The sequence below is a fragment of the Cyprinodon tularosa genome, unplaced genomic scaffold (assembly GCF_016077235.1).
Source record: "Cyprinodon tularosa strain WSP-4 unplaced genomic scaffold, ASM1607723v1 ctg38, whole genome shotgun sequence".
NCBI lineage: Eukaryota > Metazoa > Chordata > Actinopteri > Cyprinodontiformes > Cyprinodontidae > Cyprinodon > Cyprinodon tularosa.
Window position 1 is genome coordinate 3554963 of NW_024039096.1, and position 16892 is coordinate 3571854.

General features: G+C 40.6%; 1 protein-coding gene and 1 long non-coding RNA gene across 5 annotated transcripts in view; one reads left to right on the forward strand and one right to left on the reverse strand.

Annotated features, from left to right (window-relative positions):
- Positions 1–16892, forward strand: part of LOC119791045 — a 47923-nt gene that overhangs the window by 7747 nt on the left and 23284 nt on the right. The gene's annotated exons all lie outside the window — the stretch shown is intronic.
- sdk2b (sidekick cell adhesion molecule 2b) overlaps positions 4687–16892 on the reverse strand; it is a 178906-nt gene continuing 166700 nt past the window's right edge. For 2 of the 4 annotated variants that reach the window (XM_038296878.1, XM_038296877.1), the window contains exons 41-42: positions 8209–8265; positions 4687–6123 (exon numbers count right to left, since the gene is read on the reverse strand). In XM_038296878.1, coding sequence (XP_038152806.1) covers positions 5701–6123; positions 8209–8265 — 480 coding nt within the window. In that variant the 3' untranslated portion in view covers positions 4687–5700. The remainder of the gene's footprint in view (positions 6124–8208; positions 8266–16892) is intronic. The other 2 variants (XM_038296880.1, XM_038296879.1) reach the window with 1 other exon arrangement.

Sequence of the window (16892 nt, forward strand, 5' to 3'; positions counted from 1 at the left end):
TTTTATCAGTCGGGTCTTTATCCTCCTGAAAGGTGAACATCTATTTTTATCCCAGTCTCAAGGAATCTCTGAAATGTTCTTAATTTATAGCCATTTAGCTTCTTTCTGTAAACTTTGACCTGCCTCTCTGCTGCTGCTGCTGAAGAAATGCATCCCACACTCTGATGCTGCCACTGCTGTATTTGAGTGTGAGCAGGGTGTATCAGCAGCATGGACAAGGCTAGTTTTTCTTTTTCAAATTTTTGTATGGCTTTCTTTTATCCATCCATCTTCCGTCACACTTATCCCAAGCGGGGTCACAAGGGGTGCTGTTTCCAATCTCGCTAGTCCATCGCAGGGCAACACAGAGAGAAACAGGACAAACAACTATTCATGACCACTATCACTCCTAAGGAGAATTTAGAGAAGCCATTTAACTTAAAGGAATAGTACACCCAAAACACGATTAGCCTTCATTTTCTACTCACCCCCATGCTGAACAACACTCTGGAGTACTTTTTTGATATCTCAAATGCATCTGGAGATCTGGGAGGCTTCTTGCTGTCTGCTGACATTCAAATAATGGAGGCCTACGGAAACCGCGGCAGACCAAACCAGATGAAAGTGCGCATTCAGCTCGGCAAAGAACTCATGCTCTTCCTCAACACTGAAGTCCTCAGACATTTTTCTTTCGTTGTTTCTTTCTTTCCACAGGTAAACAGCACATTTCTTCTTCTACGCTTGCATTATCAAGAGCAGACGCTGAATGCGCACTTTCGTCTGCCGCAGTTTCCGTAGGCTCGTGAACTCGCAGGCGCGCGCTTTTAGGAAGTCCTATACACTACTGTTTATGCTCTAAAAACATTCTAAATGACTTTGTTTCGAGTAAATTCTGGATGCTACCCACTCAGGACACTTGGAATACGGGCACCATAGACCTCCATTATTTGAATGTCAGCAGACAGAAAGAAGCCTCCCAGATCTCCAGATGCATTTGAGATATCAAAAAAGTACTCAAGAGTGTTGTTCAGCATGGGGGTGAGTAGAAAATGAAGGCTAATCATGTTTTGGGTGTACTATTCATTTAACAGTCATGTTTTTGGACTGTGGGAGGAAGCCGGAGCACCCGGAGAGAACCCATGCATGCATGGGGAGAACATGCAAACTCCATGCAGAAAGACCCTGAGCTGGAAATCGAACCCTGAACCTTCTTGCTCCGGCAGCAGTGCTCCCCACTGCCCCACTGAGCAGCCCAAGTTATTGCTATTAGCCAATAGTTATCAATATTAGCTAATAGTAATAACTCTATAGTCTGATGTTTGGAGTGTACAACTAATAGTCTGTAGTCCAGTTGGAAAAAAAGAAGGGTGATGGTGGATTTTTTTTTTTTTAGAAGCATACATAGCCTAATTAATATAGTCTATTAACCTAAAGCACTATGCATTGACGTTGAACAAGGCACCTTACAGAAGAACTGCAGTCAGTCCCTGGACTGGCATGGCTGACACTGCTCCTACATATTTAGGGAAAAATGCAGAGGACAAATTCCCCACTGGGGTCAGCTTCACAGACATGGTCGGTCACTTTGATTTTATTTATTTTTCTCAGGCCACTCATAAGCCCACAGCCTGCCAAATGTTGAAAGGACAATTTTATTGCCCTTACTGCTAATATATTGTAGAAACTTTACACATTTAGTAATAAAATGTCACAGGGGATGGTATGGGAGGATGGTGATTTAAGAATGGGGTTGATGTTAGGATTTTTTTAGAAAGGGGACGCCATCCCCCTTCAACTGGAGTACTGAAGTATACAAATGTCTACTTCATGTCACAAGCTAATTTGTTAGCTTCTAAAGCTATAGTGTGCAGGTAATCTACCTGTATAAATATCTGTGTATAGGCCTACAATCAAATACATTCAACAAAAATGTAAATAAAACTGCTGATACCACCACATGCATTTTTGTCCATCGTGACAGTGTTGATAGTAGTTTGATAAAAATCTTTTTTATTGCTTTTTGCTCACATCTTGCTGTAATTATGAGGTTAACATGTATTTGGTAGAGCACTGAACTCAATGATTTTTGCATTGTGCATTGCTTTTTAAATGCACTGCTTCAGTGCTTCCATTTAACTTACCTCTTTTTTACTTCTAATTAAGGTTATCGTGTTTATGCAAACAGTAAATTCCGTTGTTTTAGCTAATTCAGACTCATCCATAACTCACTTATTTGTATGAGATCTATAGTTATACATATGCATATACATATAAACATATATAGAGTTATATATGGCCATCCATCCATCTTCTGCTTATCCGGGGTCGGGTCGTGGGGGTAGCAGCTTCAGTAGCGAGGCCCAGGCGTCCCTTTCTCCAGCCACTTGGTCCAGCTCCTCCGGGGGAATCCCAAGGCGTTCCCACCCCAGCCGGGAAACATAGTCCCTGCAGGGTGTCCTGGGTCTCCCCCTGGGCCTCCTCCCGGTGGGACATGGCTGGAACACCTCACCAGGGAGACGTCCAGGAGGCATCCTAACCAGATGCCTGAGCCACCTCAACTGGCTCCTTTGATGTGGAGGAGCAGCGGCTCTACTCTGAGTCCTCCCTGAATGACTGAGCTCCTCACCCTATCTCTAATGGAGAGCCCAGACACACTACGGAGAAAACTCATTTCAGCCGCTTGTATTTGGGACCGTCATGACCCAAAGCTCATGACCATAGATGAGGGTAAGAACGTAGATCGACTGGTAAATCGAGAGCTTTGCTTTTTGGCCCAGCTCTCTCTTCATCACAACAGACCGGTACAGCGAACGCTTCACAGAAGACGCCGCACCAATCCACCTGTCGATCTCCCGCTCCATCTTACCCTCATTCATGAACAAGACCCCAAGATACTTAAACTCCTCCACTAGGGGCAGTAGATCCTCCCCAACCTGGAGAAGACACTCTACCCTTTTCCAGCTGATCCAGTGTTCCACCAGGAATGAAACCACACTGCTCCTCCTGAATCCGAGTTTCGACTATCCGACGGACCCTCGTTTCCAGAACCCTGGAAAATACCTTACCAGGGAGGCTTAAGAGTGTGATTCCTCTGTAGCTGGAACAGACCCTCCGGGTAAATAGGGGGACCACCACCCCAGTCTGCCAATCCAGGGGAACTGTCCCCGATGTCCATGCAATGTTGCAGAGTCGCTTTAACCAACACCGCCCCACAACATCCAGAGCCTTAAGGTACTCAGGGCGAATCTCATCCACTCCTGGGGCCTTGCCACCGAGGAGCTTTTTAACCACCTCAGTGACCTCAGCACCAGTGATGGGAGAACCTGACCCAGAACCCCCAGGCTCTGCTTCCTTAATGGATGATGTGTTGGTGGTATTTGGCTGACCGAAACACGACATCCCAAGTCGAGGTCAGCAGCACACCACCCCCACTATAAATAGTGTTGGTACTGCACTGCTTCCCCCTCCTGGAAAGCCGGATATTGGACCATAATTGTTTTGAAGCCTTACGGAAATCTTTCTCCAAACAAAAAAAAAGCCAGGATATTAAAAGGAACATCAAGGAAACACAACACTTGAAATGATGCAAAACCAATAAAAACCCCCAACACCTTTGCAAGGTCTATCCTTCAAAATAAATAAATAAATATACATATACATATGAACATTGAAATTTAATTTATCACACATTCTGGGTATCAAAAACAAAAAGATTTTTAATTTTGCTGCATTTTTTTTGTTTTGTCCTCCATTTATTTTTTAGCCATTTATATATTGTTGCATCAGATTTTGGCAGTCCTTGTCTTCCATATTTTCCTAATGTGGTAAACTTAAAACCAGACGGACTAACATTGAAAAATAATTTATTTCAGAAATGTACTGTGATAATATATTCATTCAGATTCTGCGTGATAAGCTTTTGTTGCGTACAATGAAGTCACTCCACATAAAGAAAAATTGAAATAAAACCTTAAGGGAACAAGTAGATGACGTCTTTTCTGTATCTGAACTGTGGTAACTAGAAACACATCACTGAATTTTCACCATAGCGTTGTAAGTTCGCCTCGTGAGCGGTCGGACGTTGCCAGCCCCTCTGTGGCATAACTCCAGGCAGGTTTAAAGCTGCTGCAGGACGATCCGTTTATACACATACTTACAGTGAATGATCTGTAAAGCTTGACGTACACAAAGTGTAATCATTCACACACGCCCATGCACACGTACGCGTTAGAGCAAGGTCACACCTGGATAGCAGAGAGTAGTTGAATACACTTAAAGAAGAGAAGTGAGGCAAATTGATGACATCATCTGTTGAACAGGCTCGGCGCTGCACAGCGATGGTGCACTGCAAAAAAATGACATCTAAATAAGTAATTTCTTCTTAAAATAAGTGCATTTATTCTTGAATTAAGGATTTAAGTGAGACACTTTGCCAATGGAACAAGACAATTTACACTTAAAATAAGAAAAAACAATTGCTTTGTCTTATTTCAAGTGCATTTTATCTAGATGTCTTATTTTAAGAGTAAAAATACTAATTCCATTGGTAAATCATCTTATTTAACTGCTCAAATTGAGGGTAAATACCCTTAATTTAAGACATTTTTACTCATTTTGAGATCATTTCTGCAGTGTGATCAGTGGCAGGAAAAAAATAGCAACAAGGAGATAAAACAAAAAAACTTTTTTTCCCTTTTTTTGTTTTTGTTTAACAAAATCACACTTAAGCGCTTTCAGCAGAAGTGTCCACAGTTTCAAAACTCCCCCTCACAGGCTGAATATCAAAGCGTTTCAGCAGATCGAGACTGATGTGTTTATACAAGAGCAGAGAGAAAGCAGTGAAGGTTCGATCCTTCGCCGCCGACTTCCATCTGTTGAGCGTAAAAGGAGGCTCTGGTAGCTGACGGTGGAGGGCACCATGAACGGCGTGGTCACAACTGGTGCCAGGTGGTAGAAGTAAGTGTTTCAATCAAGGCGGCCGTCTTCCGCTGCAACAATCTCGTGAAAAAATTCTTTAAACAGACATACACCTATTTCATAGATGGTAAGTCCCTCAGGCACAGGACAGTCACCTCTGACCTCTGCATGTGTGCACGCTCCCAGCCCAACAATTTGGTTCCACACTAATGCAGATTTGTGTCCTTGGTACAAGTTATGTTTGTTATCCTTCATATTTTGTTTTTACATGGAGCCTAATCAAATCTTTTCTTCTCTTCATGAGTCTCCGTTTGTAAAGATTATGTCCACCAGCTCAATTTTGACTTCTAGGTCTCTCCACTATATATATGTTATATATATATTTATATATATCTATATAGATATATATGTAGCAAATGTTTTTTTTTGTGTTTTCAAAGACTTGTGACTTTGTACAGAGATTGCTGATTAACGTGTTTCTAAAAAGCAACTAAAAGAGGAAAGAATGAGAAGCAAAGTCATGCAAGTAGTTCAACAAATACAACTGCAGATGTGTTTTATCAACAGGTAAAAGGAAAAACTTGAGTTTACGATGGCACACTTCCACACTAAAGAGAAACAAGCGCTGTGAAAAGTCACCGTTTAAGTAGAACGGAAGAAAAAAAAAAGCGTAAAAATGAAAAACAGAAGGCTATAAGAGGCGAGAAACTGCTGTGATTGATTAAACTGGCGGATTTGGCATCATGCCGTGATGTTCTATTTTGCGTTAACGCTTCGAGAAAGTTTGCTCCTTTTCGGCATTTATCACACAAAGGAGGAGAAGCCAGCGATAGGAGCGCGTGACCCGGGGGCTAGGCTGCTGGGGGGCCTGTACAGGGTGCTGTGCTGGCTGGGGGGGTTGGAGCACTGCTGGGAGGGGGTGGGAGTCCGACTTCCTTTGGGCCGAAACAGGTTGCCTTGACCCTGAGGTTGACCCTGGGCCTGTTGAGGTTGAGGGCTGGGCGAACTGAGCTGCGGGGGCAGCGGCGGTAGAGGGGGCAGCGGAGGCGGGGCGTGATGCTCTGGTTCTCCCGACTCAGACTCGGTGAAGCTGTAGGCCTGTGCTCGGGATATTCCCTTCTGCTGGCGGCGCCAGGAGTTGTAGTAGGTGGGGTCGCTTATGTAGTGGTTGACGAACGAATGCGTCTTCTGTCGGTTTGGGTCGACCTCGTACTCGTTGTCGCTCCCCTGGAAGACAAAACAGAGGCAGGTTGCAGGGTTAGCATACCTTGCCTCTTTACTGTGGACAATTATTGTGCCAATTCGAGTAAAGTTCTCAATAAACTGGAATTTCAAATAAAGCCTATTTGTGAGTGTGGCCTAGTGGTTAGGGCATTGTGCCTGGAATCCTTAACCCCACACTGTACCCAGGCTCTGCTCAATGGCAGCCTACTGTTACCCAAGAGGATGGGTTATGGTTGCAGGAAGTCAATTTAGATTTTGTTGCTTAGTACTTGTGATAGTGTAATGACAAAAAACTTGTATAAAATACAAACTCTTAGCTCTTAAAGTGATCCAAGTTAATTCCTCTCACATTTGGTAAGTATGGCTTTAAAATAGGGAAAACTAACTGTTCAATTTCTGAAATAATATATAATGAATACATTCCTTGCTACTTCGAAGCTGTGCCATAAAATATAAGGACTTAATATTTGGTTGGGACTCTTGCAACAAGAATCCCTGCTTGCAGCATGGTTTGCAGGAATTATTTTATTTACCAGCTTTCAGCTTGACTGTATTGGCACTAATTCTCCACAGATCAAGGTTGCCAAAGTCCAGTAATCAAGAACTACTATCCAGCAGCTTGTAGTTAGCCTCATGAGACCATCCTGATCTTGCGAGCTTTCAAGGTTTCACTTGCAGATCAGTCTGGAGACTCTCCGTTAAAGAAAATTTGGAGCCGTTCACCAAACGAACGTCCAATCAGCGTTGGCTTTGAGGCGGCTTGAGGTGTGATGCAACGAGAAGCGCGACAGTTCAGTCTAAAGAACATGGCGGCTTCAGCCGATGAAACTAGCGTTAGCATGGCTATCGAGCAAGTTTTATCGGAATTACAGAGTATTTCTTCACTGAAAGAAGCGCAAAACACTGCTCTGGAGGCTTTTCTCAGAGGAAAAGATGTTTTTGCTCTTCTCCCGACTGGTTTCGGCAACAGTTTGATCTATCAATTGGCTTGTGCCTGGCTTGTGGTTGTGTTTTCGTTGTCGCTCTGTTAGTACGTCATATGCTTCGTTGATCTGATTGGTTTATTTGGCCCGTCTATCACCAACATAGGCCAATCAGCTAACCAGTATTTTCACCCCTTCCCAAAATTACTTCAATGGAAGGTTTCCAGATGGATATGCGGAGCAAATCCATCTGGCGGAGTCAGGTTAGCTTGTAGATGCCTCCCTTCTTCAGTACACCTCAATCAGATGGTTGAATTATCATATCAGCGTGTCATTCAGCTCTACTAGTGATGAGCAGTTCATTTGTTTCGGGTATTTTAAAGAAGAGTTGGAACTAAAAAGTGCAGGACAGAGTCGCTCGTTGTCTGGACTTAGGCTCCTCTGCCATGGATTATCTGTGAGGTTCAGGTGGGACCAGATTCTGGCCGATCGATCACAGTAACATCAACTTTGAAACTGAAAGCGGTCCAACAGCAGCAGATGACCTGGCTCTCCAAATCATCATCCAAAATCATACTTGACCTCAAGAGACTCATGTTTTGAGCTTCTTCATTCTTCGATTTCAGCCTCGATTTCCAATCAAATAATCAATAAATGGGATATATCACTGTGTGTTACGAATCTATATGAGTTTCTGTTTTTGGATGGACTGACTTTTTAAATATATTCTAATTTATTGAGATGTACTTGCCAATTTAAATGAGCCACATGTTCTTGTTTGATTAAGTCATCCCTTGTAAAACAGCAAACAGACGCACGCAAATGTACCAATTCAACAACATAACACAAGTACACAAGGACAAAATGGTCACCAAAAAAATTAAAGCATGACTGCAAAAATTAAAGCGTGCACAACAAACAGACCATCAGTAGAAAATGAAAAAAGGTTAGTTTGTCTTTGGGACTAAGCAGTCAATAGAGCTTTTGGCAGTCACACCTCCAAAATAAAACATTGTTTGCTGTTGAATGGTGGAGAGTGCCACATGAAACCCACAACAAAAAGGAGAGTTTGGGGTCAAATATTGCATGGAGACCACCTTGGAGCCATTCCCCTACATACTGTACGGCTACAAACATGAAAAGCAGGCAGCTATTGGAACCTCACCAAATGCAGTGGAAGTGTATGTAGGCCACCTGTCCCATATGAAAACACCAGCGCCTCCTATGGGTGAACAAAACAATGGGTTTTACAGCACATCTCCAGAACAAAATGGTAAAAATGTCCAAGTCATGATGATGAGGATGATGTCACAGCAGCATACAATTCTGTACAAACTATATTTTAATATCAGCATTTATTTGTTTTATTTCTTTGTTTTATTGAAAATGGTTCTAGAGCAGGGGTCACAAACGCGGTGCCCGCGGGCACCAAGGGGCCCCCAAGGACCACATGGGGTGCCCTCTTCGTCTTCTGAAAACAAAAGAACTCACTCAGTGGGTTAAGTTTATAATTTTTTTTATTCTGTTGCTCTTCTTTTTAATCATTTATGTATTATTTCATCATGTTAACTATTTCATCATATTTCAGTGGTTTCAAAATGACAATATTAAAAAGAAAATTAGAAATGAATAAACGAATAAAACAAGAATAAAAATGAGTTTTTACAGATGAGATTTACTGTAGGTGAACACTGATCCCTCCAGTTCATAGGTCAGTATTGGTAGCCCTTCCTATGACTCGGTAGCCATGAAGTAGCCCTCAGCCTTAAAAAGGTTGGTGACCCCTGTTCTAGAAGCTGGTTGGAAAAAGGTCTGGAGAACCAGCGTGAATTCAAGAAACTGGTTTAATCTTGGCACCAAATCTTTGCCAGGCTGTAAAATCAGAAGCTGTTGAACTCGTGAAAGAGACCAAAAACAGATGTTCAGTGGCTTCCTGAAATCGGCTGAGTTGAAATTTACTTTAAATATTTATTTACGTAAACAACGAGCATCAACATGGTAAAAAAAAAAGAAAGTAAAAGGTCAGATTAAAACAGGGTTCATGTCTCCTAATTCTCTCTCATCTTCATAATGTTTTCTTCTAATAGCATATAGTTAATGTGGGTTAATAAACAATATGTAGACACACAAAAAAAAAAAATCAGTTTATAACTAAGTTTAGACAAACGTTTAGATCTTTTAATAATAGAAGCTATTAGGGATGCACGATATAATCGGCCCCGTATCAGTATCGGCCTTAAAACTGAATATCGGACATCGGCCACCCCATAATATATTTGAGTATATTATTTTTCAAAGTGTCAGAAATGGATAACAAAACTGCTATTTTCAATGACTACTTATTTTTGTCCAGCTTTAACATCATTATCGATATCGGTTATCGGCTACATGAGTTTTAAAATATCGGCATATCGGATATCGGCCAAAATCCCAATATCGTGCATCCCTAGAGCAGATCACTAATCGGCCATGTTTGGGGAAGAGGAGACTTTTTTTACTTTTTGGTGAAAATGCAAAAATATTATTAGGGATGCACGATATAATCAGAACCCTTTGGGTATCGTCCTTAAAACTGAATATCGGACATCGGCCACCCCACCGATATTTAACCCGATATTTGATCAGCTTCTAAGTTTCTAAAGTCTAAAAAAAAAAAAAATACTACTTCTTCTTCCTCAAAAACTTTTTTTTTACAGACCTAAAAACTTCTAAAGACGAGGGAAATAATATTGATATATTAAAATATCACAATATCTTCAGCTTTAACATCATTATCGATATCGGTTATCGGCTACATGAGTTTTAAAATATCGGCATATCGGATATCGGCCAAAATCCCAATATCGTGCATCCCTAGAGCAGATCACTAATCGGCCATGTTTGGGGAAGAGGAGACTTTTTTTACTTTTTGGTGAAAATGCAAAAATATTATTAGGGATGCACGATATAATCAGAACCCTTTGGGTATCGTCCTTAAAACTGAATATCGGACATCGGCCACCCCACCGATATTTAACCCGATATTTGATCAGCTTCTAAGTTTCTAAAGTCTAAAAAAAAAAAAAATACTACTTCTTCTTCCTCAAAAACTTTTTTTTTACAGACCTAAAAACTTCTAAAGACGAGGGAAAAAATATTGATACATTAAAATATCACAATATCTTCAGCTTTAACATCAGTATCGATATCGGTTATCGGCTACATGAGTTTTAAAATATCGGCATATCGGCCAAAATCCCAATATCGTGCATCCCTAGAAGCTATGGTTTATAAATTGTTTGAGATGGTCCAGTTTGGTCTCTTAATTTTTCTTTTTAAAGAAGGATTATATATTGCTAACGGCGTACACAACTGCTTAATTCTTAGCTGAATCTATAAACACCCAATTGCAGCTAAGTCTATGAGCACTACTTTATATTTTAATATCCTAGAACATTTTTAAAATGAAAGCTTAAAACTATTTTTGTTGCTCCGGACTATAGTACTGTTTTGTTATTGTAGGTATTAATGAAATAAACAATATCCAGCTGCTTAAAAACTTTGTTTTGAGCTCAGAACATAAATCCCATTTGCACTGAGTTTGTAAAGACTGCTAAGCATCTTAATGTCGCAACATGGGGGTCATTATGTTTGTCCGGTCATGTTCAGGATTTAAACTTCTGTAATGATTTAAGTATGAAATTATTACATACTTTTCAATAAATGATAAGTATTTTTAATTAAGAGTAATTTTCATGTGAATGTGCTTTACTGAAGGCATCCATGTTTGTCAAAGAACACTACTGCCACCTACTGGTTTGTGACATCACGGTGCGGTATCAGCTGTTGATCAAGTCCCAGTGCTGTATCTGGGGTTTTCTGGTGCAATTACTCATTGTTTTTCCACTTTTACCCGATGTATTCCAACATCCAGCTGCCATGCACGTGGGCATTGTCAGTTTCACTATAGCTCTGGTGAATTTCAATGGTGAAGTCCTCTGGAATTCTCCAATAATTGTTGTTGATTGCAGATGTGTCTAGTAGTTCCCATTGATTTCGCTTGTAAAGCGGGGAGAATGGCGCTAGGCTTACCGCACCGTGACGTCACTGCTGGAAGATGGCAGGAGGGAGGGGTTACAATATTTGGGCAAAAATGGCCGCTCCCAGACTCAGTGATTGTGATGAAAATTATAATTTTTTTTTACTGATTAATACTAAATTCAGTAAATCACAGCAAACATATTAGTTTCAGGTATAAATAATGATCCATTGATTATTCCTTGCTGACTTTTGCGTAGCTCCAGTGACAATAATATTATTAATGCAGGTGGATCAAATACAGATGCTTTTCCAAATATTTTTGGCTGAATTTATAAAATACCAATTGCAGTTAAGTATATAAGCACTATTTGACATTCTAATAAATCCCCTGGCTTTTTTAAATCCCACTTTAAATTATTAATGTCACCCAAATTTGGCAATAGCAATAGGACTAAGCTATTTCCACAATAGTGTTTTAGTAGTTTTTCTTTGGACAGTGTTGTTTTCATCTAATTTCACCAGAAGTTGTTTATAAATCCTGTTCAAAATGGTTGTAAAATTACAGACTGTATAACTGTTTATTCTGTATAATGAGCAATACAAAAAAAAATATTGTTGTGTAAAGTTTCTGAATGTAAAGTGACAGTTATATGTGTGATTTACCTCCAGCACTTTGAGCCCTTTTTAAAAAGACAACTTTCGCTATAATGCTAATTTTAGAATATAAAAAAGAATCAAATACAATGGAAATGAAAGATGAAAGAATTAGTGAATAATTTTTTTTATTTACTCAATATGATTGCTCCAAAATAAATGCAGGTTCCAAACAACCTTCTTCACCAACTTTTGCAGTAACGGCTTTAACATCGATGAAACACACTCATCGGCCACTTTATTAGGTACCCCATGCTAGTAACGGGTTGGACCCCCTTTTGCCTTCAGAACTGCCTCTATTCTTCGTGGCATAGATTCAACAAGGTGCTGGAAGCATTCCTCAGGGAGTTTGGTCCATATTGACATGATGGCATCACACAGTTGCCGCAGATTTGTCGGCTGCACATCCATGATGCGAATCTCCCGTTCCACCACATCCCAAAGATGCTCTATTGGATTGAGATCTGGTGACTGTGGAGGCCATTTGAGTACAGTGAACTCATTGTCATGTTCAAGAAACCAGTCTGAGATGATTCCAGCTTTATGACATGGTGCATTATCCTGCTGAAAGTAGCCATCAGAAGTTGGGTACATTGTGGTCATAAAGGGATGGACATGGTCAGCAACAATACTCAGGTAGGCTGTGGCGTTGCAACGATGCTCAATTGGTACCAAGGGGCCCAAAGAGTGCCAAGAAAATATTCCCCACACCATGACACCACCACCACCAGCCTGAACCGTTGATACAAGGCAGGATGGATCCATGCTTTCATGTTGTAGATGCCAAATTCTGACCCTACCATCCGAATGTCGCAGCAGAAATCGAGACTCATCAGACCAGGCAACGTTTTTCCAATCTTCTATTGTCTAATTTCGATGAGCTTGTGCAAATTGTAGCCTCAGTTTCCTGTTCTTAGCTGAAAGGAGTGGCACCCGGTGTGGTCTTCTGCTGCTGTAGCCCATCTGCCTCAAAGTTTGATGTACTGTGCGTTCAGAGATGCTCTTCTGCCCACCTTGGTTGTAACGGGTGGTTATTTGAGTCACTGTTGCTCTTCTATCAGCTCCAACCAGTCTGGCCATTCTCCTCTGACCTCTGGCATCAACAAGGCATTTCCGCCCACAGAACTGCCGCTCACTGGATGTTTTTTCTTTTTCGGACCATTCTCTGTAAACCCTAGAGATGGTTGTGCGTGAAAATCCCAGTAGATCAGCAGTTTCTGAAATACTCAGACCAGCCCTTCTGGCACCAACTTCAAAGTCACTCAAATCACCTTTCTTCCCCATACTGATGCTCGGTTTGAACTGCATGAGATTGTCTTGACCATGTCTACATGCCTAAATGCACTGAGTTGCCGCCATGTGATTGGCTGCTTAAAATGAAGTGTTAACGAGCAGTTGGACAGGTGTACCTAATAAAGTGGCCGGTGAGTGTAGGAAAACTTTACAATTACCCAAAAGACCTACTGTCAATATATTTATTTGCAAAGCATTAGCCAGTAGTACATCAGAGACATGTATACTGATGCAAAAATAAAATTTTCAACATATAAACTGTCAATTTTGTTGTAAAAATTAGCAAAATTAAAAAAAAATATGAACTAACCGAATACGAAGAAATGTTCTCCTTTTCTCAATGTTAATTTTTTTTTTTCCAACTTGTGTTTTTTTGAGACGCTGCACCAGATTGTTCGCAGAAACACTTTAAGAATGCGTTGTTTACAAGGACAGAGACGAAAATGAGCGAGAAAAGCAGCACATCTTTTAATTAAAAACAAATCTGAAATTCTTCCAGCCTATTTCTCAAGACCAATTTAAGCGACTATTTCAAAAAGTTTCTCCTTTGGAAGCGATGTCTTAGAGAATGAGGGGTGACCCAAGGCCTTTGCATGGTAACACACACACACAAACTGTTAGGACTATTTTCTGTGGCCTATTTAAAAAGCAAACAAAGGGAAAACAGATAATGAATTCTGATTTTAGCAGCTTATATTAGAGGTTTGACTGTTTATTCTTTTTCAACCGAGTCTGTCCTCTTTTCACATCACTAACCCTCCTGCCTTGCTCAAAATTGGGCCATAAAATCACGGAAATTCATGTCAAAACCTATTTTATTCAGAAAAGGAACTTGACAGCCAGATACTCACTGAGGATTGCTTGTGTTCATCTAATTACCAGAAAAGTACTCTGCCAATTGTTCCAGCCAGCATGAAATTAGTCACTGGGCAATAATAAGGATTTTATGCAAAGTCGGCTTTGCCAGTATGGTCAAAAACTGAACGTTTTTCCCAGAGAAGCGGCTCTCGCCATGCGTCAAGTATATTTCGAAAGCGAGACAACAAAGGGCTGTTCTGCTCGCCATAGTGCCCTGCAGGGATAGCGCTGATAGTTGAGAGCATTTCTGCAACGCTTTGCTCTCTCAGACGTGTCTTTATGAACTTGTTCCATTCTGTCATACAGACACAAAACGTCTGGCGTGGAAATTAAAGCGCCCGTCCTCTGCTGGGTATTGCACAGCACATATGTGATGCATATGGCCTTGGTTGCAGATTTTCCCCAGTATGATTCATTCCTCACACTATGGCACTTGTTTTTAATTTTTTTATTTAAAGATTTCAAAGATTAACTTTAGATTTTTGTGTTTAATTACAAACAAAAAGAAAAAAGATCTTGTTTATGTTTGATTAAATGCAGACACTTAAACCACTTTGCTCTAAAAAAAAAAAACCGCCTTTATTTTGCTCGCTTTTCAAGTATTTTTCATCCCAACAAACCATTAGACATAAGGTAATGGTTTCGTTTGTGGTCTGCTGGTTTTCTTCTTAAAACAATAAGGTCCAAAGGCCGACCTGCAAAACCTAGAGTTGAGAATCTTGCAGCTCTTAAATGATTCTACCTTAAACATACCTTCTTGCTTATCCTTATTATCAATAACCCATTTATCAATTAAGGAACTTAAGGAAAAAAAATAGTGATAAGCCCCCGGGGCGCTGCGGCTGCAGAAACGGCTCTTTATCCCAGCTCATTACAAGCCAATTACTGCGTCTAAATGCTGTGCAGGAAGCAGAATATAGGCATGAAATGCAGCATTGCACCTCATCCTCAAGGGACCAGTCATCATATTTAAGCAATGAAATTTCTCAAATAGACACATTGCAGGCAGTCACAGTTCATTTTTTATGTTTTTTAATCATTTTGATGCTAAATTAGGCAGGGAAGAGATTAAGAAATCGACGCAATTAACTTGTAAAACAACTTGACGGCAGTTTATTTATGAGGATGAAGATGCTGCAGGTTTTAGTTGATTAAGGCTAAAATTAGGAAGCAGAAAAAAGAAAACAGGACCCTCAGCAGACGTTTGATTATTTTTTGCTGGAGAATATGTGTGGAAAGTTATATATAAAAAAAAAAACTGCTCTAAGATCTTTAAACTTTGACACCAGTCTACTGAAAAACTGACAGCACCTTGAAAAAGCCTTTAAACTGGTTGTCAAACTGCAACAAGAAACTGAAATGTATTTCATTGGAGTTTGGTGAGATTAACCAACACAAAGTAGAAGAAAAGGGTGAAAAATACTCAGAAAAAGGCATTTATGGAAACGAACTAAGCTTACGTCAATGTTTTAGACTATGGGGGAAAGCCGGAGTAACTGGCAGGAAGTCACGCACGGACAGACCGAACGTGCAAACATCAGGAGGACAATCTCTTTTGTTGTCATTTTGTTTGCATAGAGTGAATACAAAACAAAATTTCGTTTAGTACAGCTTTCATGACATTTCCATTTCTTAAAGTGCAGCAGTGATCAAATGTAAACAGTGTGGAAGAAAAAACATGGTGCATAATAACGCATCGATATGGCCAGGTTTTAACCCAGACACTCCTCACTGAAGGCAGCAGTGGTACTATCTGCTTCACCCTGCAGCCTAAAGATGACAGATGATTTTCAAAATGAAAAGGAAACGATTTCAAAGGGATGCATCTCGCTCTACAGAGGTAATGGTTTGTAGCAGAGCTGAAAAAGGTATTCCATTTGTAATATTATCACAGTTTAACGAAATGCACTTTTGAAATTGCATTGGCGCTCAGTTTGGCTCAAATTACATTTAACAAGAGCGACATACTGAGTTCCGAACTCCAGCACTTTAGATGTCTGTAATAAACTTAAACTGGGTTCTTCTCCACACCGAAGAGACGAGAGGGTTGCAGCTAGCAGGTAGATGGGCCTGCAGTTAGAGCTGAGGGAAATTAAATTAAATTCATTAAAGTGGTTGAAACAAAATCCTAATTTTGATCCTAGGTAAAATTGTCAGCCCTTCTATGTAGTAGGGGTGTAAATAATAATCGTTTTGCATCGATGCATCGATCCAACAGCTGACAATCCGATGCATCGACACGTCCGCAAGAGAATCGATTCATGTTTTTTTTTTCCTCCGGTCTATTTTTATCCATTTGCTCCTGGGCGTAATTCTCCCTCCCGTGCTGCGGTGGCGCTAAACCTATTTTGCCCTCCTACCGCGCTTCCTGGTTATACTCTTACAGCAGTCTGTTGCAGTAAGCTTGACACATACATTTTTAAATTATGCTCAATATTGAAGCGTGGTCTGTGCTACACACTGTGGGTCTAGATTCGGCCGAGGCGGCGAGGAAGTGGGGGCGAGTTTAGTCCGTCGACGGAGGGACATGAGGGCCAAAAAGAGTGGAGATCCAGGTGGAAAAAGGGTCCCAGCGTTCTCACGCACCTCGCTCTTCTAGCGGGTCAAACTTCACGAGTTGTTTTCCGCAATTTCGGTCATTAAAACGAAACAAGCCGGCCTCCTGTCTGCGGTCAGCTACAATTTGGGAGAGGAGCAGCGGAAAGTTTGTGGAGGGGGCGGGGCATCTGGAGCCCAGGTATTGAATTGCACTCATTGCACTGATTATGTGCAGTATTTTTTGATGCAACTTTTCTACTTCTGTTATTTGCTGTTGTTTCTAAAAAATAAAAATGCATAACGATATTACAGCTTTCATTGATTTATTTCAAACTTGAAACTTTGTTTAGCCTGTAAGGTCTAAAAAAAATGTAAAAAAAATTAATCGATTAATCAAATCGAATCGTATCTTAGTGTATTCTTGAGTTTCGAAAATAATCGAATCGTGGGGTCAAGAAATCGATACTGAATCGAATCGCCATGATG